This window comes from Miscanthus floridulus, chromosome 2, assembly GCF_019320115.1.
Source record: "Miscanthus floridulus cultivar M001 chromosome 2, ASM1932011v1, whole genome shotgun sequence".
NCBI lineage: Eukaryota > Viridiplantae > Streptophyta > Magnoliopsida > Poales > Poaceae > Miscanthus > Miscanthus floridulus.
Window position 1 is genome coordinate 177149206 of NC_089581.1, and position 16675 is coordinate 177165880.

Sequence of the window (16675 nt, forward strand, 5' to 3'; positions counted from 1 at the left end):
CCTACCATTGAATTTATGGTGAAATATATTTTCATGCTATACCTATTTTATGTTACAAAGTTTAACTAGCGATGAAGCTAGAATTACATCCTTTTCTGGACCAAGGTGGTATTATTGATAGAGCATCTCCAAGAAATTAGCTAAAAAAATACCCAATTTACTGATTTAGCTACTCTTTAAAATAGATTTGACAAAAAAAAAACTAGAGTACTCTAACAGACTCTATAAAATCAAGAGGCTAGAGAGAGAGGCAATTCAAAAATAGAGAGAGAATGAGATAGGATGGAGAGCTACTAAATTTGAGAGCCATTTACAGAGTCTGCTATAGACGTTTTTCCTTCAGTAATAGCTAAATTTACATTTAGAAAATAATTTGGCTAATGCCTCAGAGATGCTCCACCTCGGGTATAGGAATCTACAGATGCTTCACTTGACGGTCAGACGGGCATGGCACTGAAGAAGAATCGTCCTGTACTTGCAACATGGACGTTGGTCGATCAGACAGCTAAAGATTATTTAAAGGTGACTTCTGAGCACATACTACCTTGAGAAATGGGCAGGAGCAAGAAAGTAAGCAACCCTATCGAGTATGGTTATTGTCAAGCCGAGTAGACTACCACACAAATAACCTACAACAGGTGAGCTTCTCTTTTTACACATGTCATGGAGCATTAGCATCATACATACATACACTAACAGTAGAAGAAAACGCAATGTTCATAAGCTCCTTTCTTGTCTGGAAGGAATGATTGATAGTTCACTATCTTGTTGGTTCCGAAAAAACATCAGCAGCTTCTAGTTCGCCGAGAGGAAGTGCACTCGGGCGAGGGGATGCTCCTTCCCCGCCACCCAGACGCCGGTCTGCGACCACTGCACGTCCTCCCATTCTAGGTTATCCTGCAACACCTGCATCATTGCCGAGGTAGCAAATGCCAAATGTAAGTCGTGTTTCTGTCTCCTGATGAAGAGTTTCAAGTCTAATCAACAACAAAGTTGAAATACCTCAAGCTGGTTTGCTGGTAGCGGGATACCAATGGAGCGCATGGCACTTTCAGGCATGGCCTTCTTACAACGGGACCATCGGAACACATCCCGTGTTTCATGCTCCCCAACGCGCCTGTCACCATTTTGTGAGTGGTGACTGCTGCTCTGGTGTTTCTCTGCTTCTGCTTCAGATGCATTGGAGCTTGATCTAACAATACGAGGCTTCTCTCCACTGAAGCACAGCTCGTACCTGTGTAAAATTGTAACAACAGTGAGTTCTATCAAAGTACAACTTGGGAAGCAACCAAAGAAGCCATGAACAAATATTCAGAACGAAATAAAAATAGTGGCAGAGGCTCATACCTATCGAAGTGTGTCTCTAAATATATGACTTCTCCTTTCTTCAGTCTAGCAGAAGTATAAAGAGACTTTTTCAATCCCTTGTCTGCCACAATGCTTATACTGTATTTTAACCTGGACAAAGAAAAATGCCAGATCATATTAAGCATCCTAAAACTAAACAGATAACTAACTACAAGAGAACAACTTCAAAAGGCACATGAAGTCTATTGTACCAAGAAGATTGAAAACACGCTATACAAAATTACAAATGGCAATACAAGTGATGAACTGAACATAATTGTAGTAGTGAACTACAAATGACATCTTTGAGTGCAGATCAGAAAGGTACCATGGCTCATTGCAGAGATTATACTGTATAGTCACTTCACGGACAAATCTTTGTTTACGCAAAGCATTCTGTAATAATAAAGCATGTTGGAAAATTCTTAGTTTAGAGTAGAGAAAAGTTTGCTGGTTACGGAATCTACCTCAGACCAAAACAAACATTGATTGAAGTGGGAATAAAATTGTGAGAGAACAGGGAAAGATAAATGAAAATCAAAAGAAAATTACGGAAGCTGCAGCTTGTGAGAGAACAGGGAAAGATAAATGAAAATCAAAAGGAAATTACGGAAGCTGCAGCTCTTGTCGTCATTGTACGCTCAACCACAACTGGAGCAAGAGTAGGCTCCACAGCTGATGTGTGGCTAAGGCACGGCTCGAGGTCAATGGTGCCACCACCTTTCTGAAAAAGCATGTAAAGGAAACTAAGGAAACATTCCATGAAATAGGACCATTACAAGGTTACAAAAGGTGACTACATTGAGAGTCCAACAAAAAAGGAGGCACGGTAATGTTCTATATTGACCACACCCTTCATACCTTAACAATGCAGCAGCGTTCTATCCGAAAGCTACAACCAATCCCAGCACCCCAAGCACGTGAACGCACATTGTTGCTCAATGTTGAAGTATAATCTGCGACACATACAAAATGTTATGAGTAAGCACCATCTGTTCCAACCAAGGCCAACTGAACGATCATGAAATGTATGGAAACTTACTCTCTTGTGGTGGTAGAACTCGAACAGTTGCACGAAGCTCTTGGATGGCAGATGGTGGAGGGGGGGACGTAGGGGAGCAGTAACCAGTATGCATTAGCACTAAAAGAAACACGCATTAGTAGCTGAGCACCTTTTAGAAACTTAGAACAGTAGTACATAGGAAAACTTTCTGAAACTATTTCGAGGAATCTACCAGCCACAAGATCTGAATCATTTGTATAAATATCTGTTCCCCAAAGCTGAGCACCCTTTACCTGCACAATAGCAATCTTGACAAACGAATAAAGGAGATAACAAGTAGTGCAAGCTTGGAGGATAATTTAATAGAAAAGTGCAAAACAAATGGAAACATGCTGGTATGCATAGGTGCAGCTGTGAGGCAAATAGAAAACATGTCCATAACTAATAACAACCAAGTGAAGCTCCAACAGTATTACTCATAACAGAGTTGCTGACAGAGTTCAGTCCCAACATGGAGAGCTGAGGTAGCCAAAAGTGACTAAAACAGAGATTGTCTGCAAAATCTGTATACTCACTTGACGATTAGTGGAAGTAACAAATTCCGCAGGTATTCGAATTTCAAGGGTAGGACCATTCTGTAGACTTTCAGCGTTTGTAGCATCCTGAGTTGCACTGAACTCTGTCCATGATTTCAGCAGCTCCTCCATGCACTCCCCAGCTTTGTAAACAATGGCAGACACCTCAGACTTACCTGCAATGAAGAGAAGACTGAGATATCAAAACAACATGTTAAAGATTACAGTCTACCCATAAATAATTTCATGCACATCGCGACAGGATGTCATTTCTACAGTGCACCTCATAAGGAAACAGTATTAAGAAGGTTATTAGTCTTAACAAGGGTACAAGTACTAGGAAGGCTATCAGTATTATAAAAGTTATCTTTATGATCCAAAATTATCATAGTGCTGTGAAGCTAGCTGTTGGAGGTAGCAGCAGGCAACCTAGAAGGGCTGGCAGATGGTTGCGAAAAGTAGATGACGATTTTGTGGCTGGTTTTAGTGGGGCAGTGGTGTTTGATGGGAATAATTGGATGCAGCAAGTGCAGCAACATCGGAGGGCGGGTGAGCACAGTTGAAAAGGGAGGGCGAGTGCAGCTACAGTAGGGTGATTGCGGTAAAAACTGATTGTGAAGGATTGCTGAGGACAATTTTAGTGCAGAAAGGCTGTATGCGAGTTGGTGGCAGAGAGACTATGAGGGCATGGGCGGCAGCAATTTGACGGCTGATGCAAGCACTTGGGGTGGGAAGCTGAGGCAGTGGAGCAGAAGAAGAAGAACATGCAGAGGCATCATCCGATCTGTTGTGGTCAGGAGGGTTTGTGGGCAAAGGCAACAAAGGAATATCAAGTGCGGGAGTGGAGAAGCAAGAACAGGCAACAGATACAGTGAAAACAATGACTGGAAATTTGTGATGGGCCAGGTGGCAGTAGACTCAATCACTATGATACCAAACATTGTGAAACCAGATGAATACAGCATTACAGAGACATGGGGGCTGATCACTCTCTAATCTTCAGAATTCTTCTGTCGAGAAGATGCTCTGATCATAGCAGATTGGTGGGAAAGCACTATACTAAATAGAATCTTGATTCGTTCCTCTCCTACCTTTGTAGTTTTAAGAAGAGTGAAATACATTAGCGATCCTTAAACTTGTCCAGGGATTTCATCTAAAAAACTAGGAGGGACTAGGTGGCATTTTATTAAGAAAAAAATAGGCATCCAAATTCGCATTGACAAGGGGACTTGAACCTAGGTTGTCTGGGTACACATCCACACCCTCGACCGACTGGGCTTAGCTCAGCTTCTGAACTATTAATTTCAGGTCCTGACCTTGCCCAGCGGTTCATTGTATTTGACTGACCTAATGTGTTAATCTGCATACTTGGCATCTCTAAGCATTGTCTTCTTTCATGTTCTCACTCCCTAGTTCATACCTTGTTAGCGCCCATATCAACATAGCATGCTTAGTTAGTATTCACATAATAAGCAGCCAAAAGGTTTATCACAGGTTTTGGACCTTTGGATGAACTATTTAGTGAGTTAGTTCTCAGTTAAATAGTTTGGGGACCCAAATGACATCCAGGGACAAATTGAGGGAACGCTGCTGCATATTACTCTTTTTAGAAACTGGCCAACAGATCACATCTGACTTGGACTCCTAACTTTTATAACACCGATGCATATGCATGGTTTCCAATTTCCATAACAGTTCCCAAATGGAAAAAAGCACCAAAACTTGTCACACTGTAAAATGCATTGCTTCCAACACAAAAATGCAAAGAACTTCCATTTCTTCCAACATAAAAATGTAAGCAACTTCTAATACTGGAGTGAAAGTTTGAGCATAAAATCTTATACGAAGTGTAAAATGAATATATGCTGAAGCAGATCTTTCGGCTACTCCCATTCCAAAGAAAAGCGCCAGCATTCATTGTACTCAGCTACTATAAGAATGTAGATATTTGACTGACCTTGGGATCTGCAAAACAAAAAATAAAGATATCAAGGACTATCACTAATTAATAATCTCTAACAAATTAACATCAGGTCCCTATATTCAGTTCTCAGTTAGGGAAGACTGAATTTCCAGAAATGAAAAATGCCATGCAACTGCATTTACACTACAGCCTGGACATCCTGGGCGTCCAAACCAATACAAATAGATAGAAAGAACGGAGCCATCATCGTCCCGATCCCCACCCACATCTCCTCGGTCTCAATCTCGACCCCGGCATGCACACCGCCTCCCTCCCTCATGATGGATCCTGCTCCCCCACCTCCTCCACTGCCCCTCCAGGCTCCGCTGGAGCCACCGCCCTCCACCACGGCCAGCCCTAATCACTGCGAGCACAACGGCCCATCTCTGCCCAACGACCGCCGTCCATAACCACAGCGGCGAGCACCGGCGGCGACCCTGCCGCCTCACTGTTCCAACCACTAACCACCACCACCCCCGGGCCGGCGACCTCCCCGGTCATCCTTCGATCTATAGCTGGAGGCCACCAAGAACCACAAAACCCAAACTCTAAACTCCAACCCAAAAACCTAACACACCAGAGTTAATGGAGATGCTGGACATGGAGAAGAAGGAACCCAACATCCTAGAGAAGAGGGCTCGCCAGTGACGGAGGTACACGCATTCCCACCCCAATAAGATTGAACAGATGAATAGCCCTGTCAAATTTCTCTCCGTCAGAACGAATCTTGATGTTACACCTGGATGTCCAGGGCACGCCATCCTGGGCGTCATATAAATTTACTTTATATTATCATGCTATTGGAAAAACTTTGAAAGTATAGCAAGGATGCAGCATCAAGCTTACCCTTCACCATCACGCATTCTGGATCGAAATCGAGGTTCACGCTGAGATGCTTGACTACCTCCCCTCGGTCGCACCACCCTCCTGCGTTGGAAACTTCCAGAAACTTCTTTATCTTTCTCCATACCTCCTTCGGTGACATTATCATCTGATTCCTTGTCATTATATATTCTTCTTTGCTCATACCTGTCCCCTGCATCCACATCTTTCTCTCTTTTCTTGTCCTTAAGATCCCTATCATGAGCATTCCATAAATCATTCTTAGGCGCCTTGGATTCTGTTGCTGTATTCCCATGCTCAGCACTCTTAACAGCTCCAGCAGATGAAGCCTTTTCCAGTATAGTGTTATCCTTCTCAATTACTACAGATGAATCTTTCCAAGCAGAATCCTTTCCCCTATCATTGTCTTCCTTGTCTCTCAGGGAATCTTTTCTTTCCCTGTCCCATTTGTCAGCATCCCTATCTTCCCTTTGCATTTCTCTTCGCTCAACACCACTACCACTGAGCTGTACACCGGCCCGACGATCATTTCTATCACCTTCTCTTGCACCAAAGTCCCTATGCTTCTCATCCTTCTTTTTCCGGTCCTTGTCTCTGAATTTATCTTCGCTTTGTAGTTCAGCTTTGTTGTCACCAACAGATTCATGTGCATCCTTGGAGGTACGTTCTTCCACAGAAATTGGAAATTTGAGAGTTTCATCAGCACCTTGTAAACTAGGATGGGGCAAAGTCAAAAGCCCATCCACATTATCAGCTGGCTGTTCAAAATATCTTTTAACCCTATGTTCCGTGTTGTCCTTCCAGCCTATGTTTGCTGGAACAGTAGAATGGCAATCCTTGTCAAATTTGATGTCACCTTTGTAATCAGGATGGCCCCTCCTGTCAGCCTTTATTTCGCTTTCATCCGCTCTATTGTCTAACTTTACATCACCCTGAATTTTATTAGCCTGAATTTCAATCCTTGAATCACTATAGACATCCCTAGCATCAGCTTTTGTCTCACGATGATCTGCCTTAGTGTCCCTTGCATCTTTATTTTGCTTTGATTCTGATCTGCTGTCAGACGAGATGGGGTGGTCAGCAAAGTTGGTGGAGCTAACAGGCATCCGGTGTGTTAGGGATGGCCTCTTATCATCACGAGGCTCCACACGTTGGATTTTTGCAAATCTACCATCATGTTCAAAAGAACTATGGAAATCACTGCCACTAGACTGAATAACTTTCCCAGGACTTGAATACAAGCTGCTGTCATCCAAAGGCCGTTTTGCTGGCATGGTGTGGCTACCCTCCTCGTGCAACCTCTTTGGAGCACCGCTCATTTTTCTCCAAAGTGCAAACTAATTCTTCAGCGTGAGCCAAAAATACCTCAGAATCTCAGATACAAAAGGAAGGAGGTCAATGTTTTTGGTGCAATTTGCTGCGAGAAAAAACTTGGATCAGGATAGGACACATCAATTATTTGCATTTTTGTTTTGAAACATAGTCAAGAAATTTCGGAACAACCACACATCTGGCAAGTAGTAATTGCGGTGAAGAGATGAAACATAACCCCTGGGTCTTTCAGTTTGGGGAATAAAACCCTGTCTCATAAGTAGTCATGTTTGGGCCTGAAGCTCTAAACTGACCCCAACCAAATCATTTAAGGCAAGAGCAAACATAGCCCACATGTTTACAGTTGACAGACCAAAGAAAAACTATGCCCCCATATACGTGTAAGATTAAAAACAGAGCAATCAACTTGTATTGACCAGAACCCAGCAAATACAGTGGCATAGAAAGCATGTGATTGATACAATATACACATATACACCCAATTATTATTTTTTGCAAAGCAAATCGAGGTTAGTAGGCATAATACATGCATATACACTTGTAATTAGATTCAGATCCGATTACGAATAGTATGTTAGGGTTTGGGCGCACGGTTTCGCACAGCAGGAAGGGAAGACCAAGGGGAGGGAATAACTGGCGAAGGTGGCGGGTGGCAAAGTAGGACAGCAGCGACGGCCGGCCCAGTCGTTGGTGAGTGGGGGGTTACGCGCATGCTTAGGGTGATGGAACAAGGCAGAGTAGGGTTGCAGCATACAGCTACAAGCGGATTGGGTGCGTAATGACATTTTTAGAGCGAGGGCCGGTCAGAGGCTGGAGCAGAATCAAGCAGACGGAGAGGGACGAGCTGTTGGCGTGGGAAGGAGAGAGAAGATCGTGGCGCTGTCCGCACGGGGGATCTACCTGTGGAGCTGTGTGCCGGCCGCGCCGGAGCCGCCTCGCGGGGACACCGGGGCTACAGAGGGCGGACGCCGCGCCGGAGCTGGTCGCGAGGACGCTGAGCCCCAGGTGGTGCTCGACCGGGCGCGGTCTCCTCTCCGGGTTGCGGCGCGGCGAGCGGAGGGAGGAGATCGGCCGCGGGCGAGACGAGTTCAGGCGGCGGGCGAAGGGGCGAGCTCGGCCACGGGGGGCGACTGGGAGGGAGAGGAGAAGAAGAAGAACCGACTTGGAGAGTGAGGAGAAAAAATAAAAAAGACTATAGGCTGACAGATGGGCCATCCCATCTTTTTTCGACAAACCAACAGAAAATTAAGACCGTACCATTCCATCCTAAAAAAAAATAGATCATCTCGTCCCGCTATATCTCATAACCAAACCCATATTAACAATATTTTTAGAGCTAATAATAATAATAAATAATAATAGTATTATTATATTTAAGCAAACATCTTAGAACCTGTAAAGTTTGGTTCTCTCACTTTGGAAAATGTATATGAGCGAGATAAACACAATAGATGTTCGTCGGTGGCCGTTCGCTTCGCTGAAAAAACAAGCCGAAACACTCTTCCGGCTGATCTCTGGTAACGAGGAAGCGAACGGCGAGTCGTTGATGAAGGCGACCTTAGAAGTGGATCAAGATTGGATCTGCAGTTGCAGGTACGAGGGTGGTCGGCACAGAGCGGATCTGCACCGACTCGAGGAGCTCTCCGACTCCGTCGGCGTTGATGACCCACGAGATGGATCCGACCGTGAAGATTTGGCTGGGCTGTGGGAGAGACGAAGAGCCTGCGGAAAAAAGCCATCTTGTTCGACGAGCAAACAGCACGCTAGCCCCTACCTGGCGCGTCAACTGTCGACAGAATATCGTCGGCAGTCCTCCGTGGGGTATCCCACGAAGGTAGATTGATCGGTAGAGGAGCGCGAGATCAAGAGCAAGAAAGCAATAGAGACACACGAGTTAGACAGGTTGAGGCCGTCAGTATGACGTAATACCCTACTCCTATGGTCTGTTGGTTTGTATTAGCTATCGTATGATATGCCGTGATTTTAGAGGGGCTCCCTGCCCGCCTTATATAGTCCGGGAGGCAGGGTTACAAGTCGGTTAGATCTGAGAGATAATCGGAAAGTAATAACTGATTATAGGAATCTTGGAATCATATATATCCTAACAGATCTCGTAGTATCTTCAGGATATCTTCCCGATGTCTTGCGGAAGGCGCCGAGCAGAGTCGTGCCTCGCAAGGCTTCTTTTTATGGGCTGGGCCACCCCTAGAGGCGCAGCCCATATGGTCTGCCGTGGGTATCCGGGGTCGTACCCCCCACACCGCGGCTCGGCACGAAGCTCGTAAATTTGGCCTGGGCCAAGCACGGCCTGGCACGGTAGAGCAGGCAATGCCTGAGCCTTACCCCAGGCACGACGTGCCAGCCCTGCACATCCCGTCCTTTAGGCTATGGCCCGGGAGCGGCCCGGCCTCCCCACCTCTCAACGTCAATGGCCCAGCGGCCCAGCCCAGCAGGCTCCCCCGCTCGTATATAAACGAGCGGATGCGACGCCCTCCCTGTCCCCCTCACCCCAAACCCTAATCCATTTCACTCCACCCGCTGCGCCGCTCTCTTGTCTCGCACTCTCGCCTCTCCGACTCCTCTGCTGGCGACTAGCGTCCATCCTCCCCGACTCTGGTTCCGGTGACCTTGATCCGCCTACCATCGGTGAGTCGCTCCCTTCTCCTCCTTCCTTCCTCTCTGCCTCTCCCGTCTCCCTCTCCCCTCTAGATCTCGGTGATTATGTGAATTTAAAGTTCGTGTCACTGTTTGTCCCTCCTCTGTTGTTCGTCATCCTTACTAACCGGTGTGTCATCTTCTATGGGTGGCCCTCATCTTCTTTGGCACTAGGCTCCGGTTGCATAGGTAAAATCCTAACCCTAATCCTAACCCTCCTCTTCTTCCATTGATCTATTCTGATCTGATCTTTTCATCCTCCTCTATCTCTTTGCGCAGGTCGGTAGCCGATGCTTCATCCTCTAGTCATGGCATAGAGTCACCAAGGCGGCCCCGCGCACCATTGAGGAACGGTGCTAGAGAGTCATCCTCCATGGCGACTACTGATGATGATATCATCTAGCCATTCACCGGCAACGACGACTTGATCGCGTCAGGCCTGGCCCCTGAGGACAACGATGGCACCACAGAGGATGCTGCTGTGTTGTTCGGTATTGATGTCGGTAGTGGCTCTGCTGCTCTGACTTCGATCGATCTAGACAATGACGGTGGTGAAGGGGCGACGGCGACTGGGAACCCACTGGGCTCCAACTCCAACATATCTGCTCTATCTATTGCTGGTAACTCTAATATTGGTAAGCGTAAATCACCTGTGTAGGCTGATTTTGTTGAGATAAATGAGACTGTGAATGGTAGGAAGATATGCACTAAAGCTACCTATAAAATATATAAGCAAACCTTGTCTGCTAGATCTAATGCCGACACTGGTCACTTGAAGAGGCACCAAAAATCTTGTAGGTAGAAAACTGATCAACGTGCTAGGGTTCAGTCTAGGCTTGCTTACAATCCTGATGGTTCTGTATATAACTGGGACTATAAACCTGATGTTGCTAGATCTGAGTTGTATCGCTTGATTGCTAGGCTTGATCTGCCATTAGGTATTGGTGAGACAGAGGCCTAGAAAGAGTATATTGTTCGTGCTCATAACCCTAGGTTTGTTAAGGTATATAGACAGACCACCACTAGAGATCTTAGCAAGTTGTTTACTAAATGTCGTAATATTCTTAAGAACTCTATGTTGTCTGCTGCTTCCTGTGTTGCTCTGACATCAGACATTTGGTCTGGTAATGCTAAGAAGGACTACATTAGTGTTGTGGCTCATTGTGCGAGTGCTGATTGGAAGTTATAGAAAAAAGGTAATTGGTCTTTGTGGGGGTATTAACCGCTATACCCTTATGGCTAGGCTTGGGCTAGCCCGGATCAGGGGGTCTGGCCCACTAGAAGATGACGCGCGGCCCGGCCAATCTGTTCGGAATCCCACGCAAGAAATCAAGGTAGATTTGGAGGTCAAGCAAGATCCTGGTCGGTTAGAATAGAAATCCTTATCCGGCCACCTATGGCAATTGTAACTGGCTAGGATTGGTTTCCATATCTGTAACCCTGCCCCCTGGACTATATAAGGCGGGCAGGGGACCCCTCTAAAAAACATCTCTCATTGGCTAGGATAGGTATTACGCCTTCACAGCGGCCGAACTTGGATAAAACCTCATGTCTATCTTGCATCACCATCTTGTTTGTAGCTTGCGCATCTGTCTGCCGACAATCTACTACCTTGGGCATACCCTTAGGTAGACTGCCGATCATATTTCGTCGATAGTGGCGCGCCAGGTAGGGGGTGTGCGTACTGCTCTCCAGGCGAACAAGATGGTCATCATCCCTGGTTCCATGGCTACACCGAACGGCCTCACGTTCACCATCGGTCAGATCACCTGGACCACCGGCTCTGACGACTTCATCGCCATGACCCCGGAGGAGGTGCGGATTCAATCTACGTCGACCACTGCTTCACCTGCATCGGCTATGGCTCCGACCACGGTGGATCTAGCTCTAGCCACGCTAGCATCGTCTTCAACCACGTCGACAACCCATCGTCCGCTTCCTCGCTACAAAGGGAGGCAGATCGACAACACCGACCTGCTCGACTCCATCGATCGGGTCGGCACCAAACTTGCTGAAACCCTAGCTCTGGTAAGTTCGATTCAAAGTCAACCTAATGAGCAGGTAACCACTACCCACAATAGATCTACCTGACCAGCTCAGGCCGGTCATCCTACACAGCTTGGTATGGATCTCGTGGTCACATCTACTCCTAAAGGGCGCTCCATTCATCACCGGTCAGCCCCCGCGACAGGCCTCCGGCTCTCCGAGTATGAAGCGTTGATGGAAAACCACCAGGCCTAGCCCTACGACCTGCGCAACTTCGTCAACATGGTCCGGATTGAGGATTATCAAGAAGGATCCATCCACACAGTTCAAGAGGGTGGCTCAAGCTCCTCGTCTGGCATCGCATCTAACGCCTCCATCCACACCGAGCTCTAGCATCATGACGATGAAGGCGTTGAATATGATCTAGATATCCTAGACCACGCCCCGGGGTTCCCACGATTCCCATCTTTCCCACCAAGGCGAGGGGACTTGATCAATATTGTTAGTAATGACGAACCACCAGTAGTTGGCGAAACAAAATAAGAAAGGCTAGCACGCGAAGCACGCAATATTGACTGGTTTAATTGCCGACAAATTGAAGTCGAGGCAGAAGAGCAGGCACAAAGCATAAGGGTCCAGCCACGCAACCTTAACAATGCCTTCAACAGGGTGGGGGACAAGCAGGTCTTCAGGACTCCAAGTGCCAACGTAGCTATTGCTATGGCGACAATGCAACGACTACCCAATACCCCAAAAACCTAGGCAGTTCGTGATGATATACAAGATTACCTGACGGCTGCTATGGCCCAGACCGCAGAGATTGTAAATCAAGCTTGGGCTCCATCCATCTCAGTCGAATCGAGCCATAGCCGCCAGTACTCAAGTCGCTCACAGCCACCCAACCAACGTGGCTCGCGCAACAACGACCCATCAGACAACCGTCAAGGCGGAAACAGTGGCCATGATGGTGGTCGGGACGACAACCGCCGCAACTACCGAGACGACAACCGCCGAGACAACTGCGATAATCGCCGTGATAACCGCGGTCGTAGGATTAACCAGGGTGGCAACCGGGATCGCCGTGATGGCAATAACGATCTCCACCATTACCTCAGAGAACATGATTTGCGCGATTGCATTAACCAAAGAGCCAATGATCGTGCATCCCACGAAAGCTATCGCCATATGGAATATGATACTGCCCATGGCCCTTCGGGTTTAAAGTAGTTTACTCTACACCTTCGCCAAGTCATATGGCCTAAGAATTTCAAGCTCGAAAAACTTCAGAAGTACGACGGCAAGGAGAACCCTGAATTATGGGTCATGCTCTATGAAACCGCGTGCAGATCAGCCATGGCTGACGAGCACATCATGTCTAATTACTTCCCAGTCGCCGTCGGCCACGCAGGCCACCAATGGCTGGTCAGCTTGCCAGCAAACTATTTCAATTCTTGGCAGGAGCTCAAGTAAGCTTTCATTGACAACTTCATTGCTACTTGTGAGTAACCCAACAACAAATATGATCTACAGTGGATTCGAGATCAGAAAGATGAGCCACTGCATGAGTACATCCGACGTTTCTCGGAGATGCGCATCAAGGTCCCGTCAATCTCCGACAACAAGGCAATCGAGGCTTTCATCACTGGCCTCCGCTTCCACGATGCCCTAAGAGACAAGCTCCTCCGCAAGAGACCTGAATCAGTCACAGCGCTCCTGGCCACTGCTAAGAAATATGCGGACGCCGACAATGCTAAAAAGATAATCATCGAAGCAGCAGCAAGGGTTCCATGCTCCGACCACCCCCACACTGCGACGACTACCACGGCAACCATGGTCGGAATGACAATTTTGATCGCCACAACCAGCGCAATGACTCCCGCGACCACCGCGACCAGCGTAATCAGTGGCGTAATCGTCATGACGATTACAGGGGCAAGCGTGCTCAGGAAGACGACGGTGAGGTCAACACCATTAAAAAGGTGGCAGACGTCATAACTACGAAGAAGACTATGCCAAAGCATTGAAAGGGCCCTGCCAGCTCCATCCCAAGTCAAACCATACCATGGAGAATTGCCACGTTCTTAAGTCTATCTACACGCGTCAATAGGCTCCGGATACATCCGAAAAGCCTAATGACACAGAGGAACAGCGCAACGAGGACAACGATGATGAAGACGCAGATCCCCGTCACAAGTATGTCAAGCCAACCAATCGTGTCCACACTATCATTGGAGGCAAAGTGTCCATCGAGACCAAACGAGAATGTAAGCTGCTCGCCCATGCCTGCTTGAACGTGGCCAACACCGACAACCTCATCGCCGATCCGCGGCTCCCTCCTTGGTCTCATCATGAGATCTCCTTCAGCAGAAAGGACCAATGGGCTGTAATACCTAAGCCAGGATGTTTTCCCTCTGGTCCTCGATCCTTGTATCAACAAGGTTTAGTTCGACAGAGTGCTGATTGACGGCGGTAGTTCCATCAATATACTATTCAAGAATAGTCTGCTAGCCCTAAAGATAACCCAGGCGGATCTCAAGCCATACGAGGCACAGTTCTGGGGTGTCCTCCCTGGACAGAGCTCTACACCTCTCGGGCAAATCATGCTACCTGTGCAATTTGGTACCCCAGACCACTTCCGCACCGACTACGTCAACTTCATGGTTGCCAACTTCGATGGCACCTACCATGCTATCCTTGGTCGACCATCGCTCACCAAATTTATGGCCATACCTTACTACAGGTATTTGGTGCTCAAGATGCCTACTGAGAAAGGGGTTCTAACTCTTAGGGGCAATGTATACGCAGCTTATACCTACGAGGACGACAGTTTCAAAATAGCAGAGGCTCACGACCTCTCTATTCGCATGGCTGAGACCATGCTCGATGCCAAGAAGACCTCAGCCGACCACCTGGAGATCCCAGAGCTCAAGGCTCCACACAAGAACATCAAGTCCAAGGAGCACAAGGCGATCCAGCTGGTCGACGGTGATCCCAACAAAATGGCCCTTATCGAGGCCAACCTGGATCCTAAATAGGAAGACACGCTCGTCAGGTTCTTGAGGAGCAACGTGAGTGTGTTCGCATGGAAACCTACTGACATGCCCGGTGTACCTCGAAACTTGATCGAGCACTCCTTAAATGTCGACGGCAAGGCCAAACCTATCAAGCAGAAGCTACGGCGGTTCGCTCACGACAAAAAGGAGGCGATTAGGGTAGAAGTTACACAGCTTTTGGCAGTCGGATTTATCAAAGAAGTATATCATCCAAAGTGGTTAGCCAACCCGGTTCTTGTACGCAAAAAGAATAATGAATGAAGAATGTGTGTTAATTACACTTGTTGGTGTTTCGGACCAGCGGGCCCTCAACCAACTAGTAAATTTGTACTGCATGTTCCCAATCCTGGATGGTGATGCAAAGAGACACAAGGCTTATACTGGTTCAGGTAATGAGCACCCTATGTCTAGTTTGAGAGATCGATCTTATATTCCTTGCACCGAAGTGCTCGTAGTAGGGGGTTACAAGCAGGGTGAGAGAGGGAGCTAGTCCTAGGTCTCTATGTGGAGTGGCATGAATTGCTTGAGATGTTGATCTCAGACAGCGGAGAAGCTCAAGTGTTCATCTGTGTGTTCATGCATGAGTTCGTTGCGTGGGCATAGGCCTAATCGTTCATCTTCTCCCCTAGAAAAGGCCCTGATCCCTCCCTTTTATAGTTGAAGGGGGGATAAGGGTGACACATGCGCTAGCTACATGGTGTCATGCGAACAGAGGCGGTATGTCCGAGCCCTATAGCGTGTTACTGTGGCGGCGTGGGCGACGGAGTTGTCTTGTCCTTGAAGTACTAGGGCGACGCGTTGGTCACATCCGATCATGTGCGTCGTGGGAGCTTTAGTGTTACCTTGAAGCGGGCATGGCGGTCGGCGTGCTGGTCACTATGTGTTGACTGCGTGAGAAGCCGAGGCTTAGTTGGTGCCGAGATCGAGCCATCGTGGGGGTCTCGGTAGACGTGAATCCTGAGATTGCCGAGACCCTGATGTAGATTACCGAGGCTCGGAGGGAACAATTGATCTTGTATGTTGATTCCGAGGCTATGATGACCCAGACTAGACTCCCCATGCCGCGTTGTCTCTAGGGTGGGGGTTACGTGGCATAGTGTAGTGTAGGCGCTGATCGTGGGCACAGCACCGGAACACGGTGGCCGGTAACCCCAGCCACGCCCGGTCCTGGTCAGTATGGCGTTGATGTGACTTCCTGCCCCGTCGGCCATTCTGCGGTGTCAAGCCATCGTCCGGCTGAGATTGCAGAAGTGGTTGACGCATTAATGGGACGCAACGCGCTGTCGGGGAGACTGGTCGAGGTGAAAGCGATGGGTTGTTTGCCGAGCTAGCTTCGAGCGAGACGGAGAACCATCATCTCGTCCGAGGCTTTACGCGTGGGGCCTCGGGCGGGACGGAGAATCGGTTCCCCATCGAGGCCCTCTGTGCGAGTGCCTTGCACAAGGCAGAGGTTTGATAGGCCGCCGAGACCTCCCGTGCGAGGCCAAGAGTGAGGCGAAGAGCTGGCGGGCTTGGACGAGGTCGGGGGTTTAACAAAATGGCTTACCCTTTAGCTCTATTATTGATGGGGTTTAAGTGATTCTTTTGGTATAACGCTCGAGGTACCCCCCGTTTTATGGTACCCGACAGTAGCCCCCGAGCCTCAGGGAGAGAGTGAGCGCTCTTCTTGAGGTTTTGACTTATGGTAGCTCCTAAGTAGAATAGTGTTCGTACTTTGAGGTCTTGGTGGTGCGCGTGAGCGCACCCGCCAGATGTAGCCCTCGAGGCCCTAGGGGGGTGGATTCATTCCTCTAGGGTCTTTTTCTCACATTGACTGAGGGATGTTATCGTATTTGCCGAGCCCACAAGTGTGAGTTTGGGTCGTGGGGTCTCGGCAAGATCGCAAGAAGAACCCTGAGCCTCTTCACAGAGCGAGAGG

The 16675-nt window shown here is 47.9% G+C and overlaps 1 protein-coding gene across 1 annotated transcript; it reads right to left on the reverse strand.

Moving 5' to 3' along the window:
- Positions 1-294: 294 nt before the first annotated feature.
- Positions 295-8216, reverse strand: LOC136535851 (uncharacterized). Its single transcript, XM_066528273.1, has 12 exons — positions 7964-8216; positions 5735-7148; positions 4883-4890; positions 2926-3101; positions 2583-2643; positions 2390-2488; positions 2209-2303; positions 1958-2071; positions 1676-1743; positions 1348-1458; positions 1003-1234; positions 295-906 (listed from the first exon to the last, which is right to left on the reverse strand). The coding sequence occupies exons 2-12, from the start codon at positions 7048-7050 to the stop codon at positions 796-798; spliced, it is 2391 nt and encodes a 796-aa protein (XP_066384370.1). The 5' UTR covers positions 7051-7148; positions 7964-8216; the 3' UTR covers positions 295-795.
- Positions 8217-16675: the final 8459 nt, after the last annotated feature.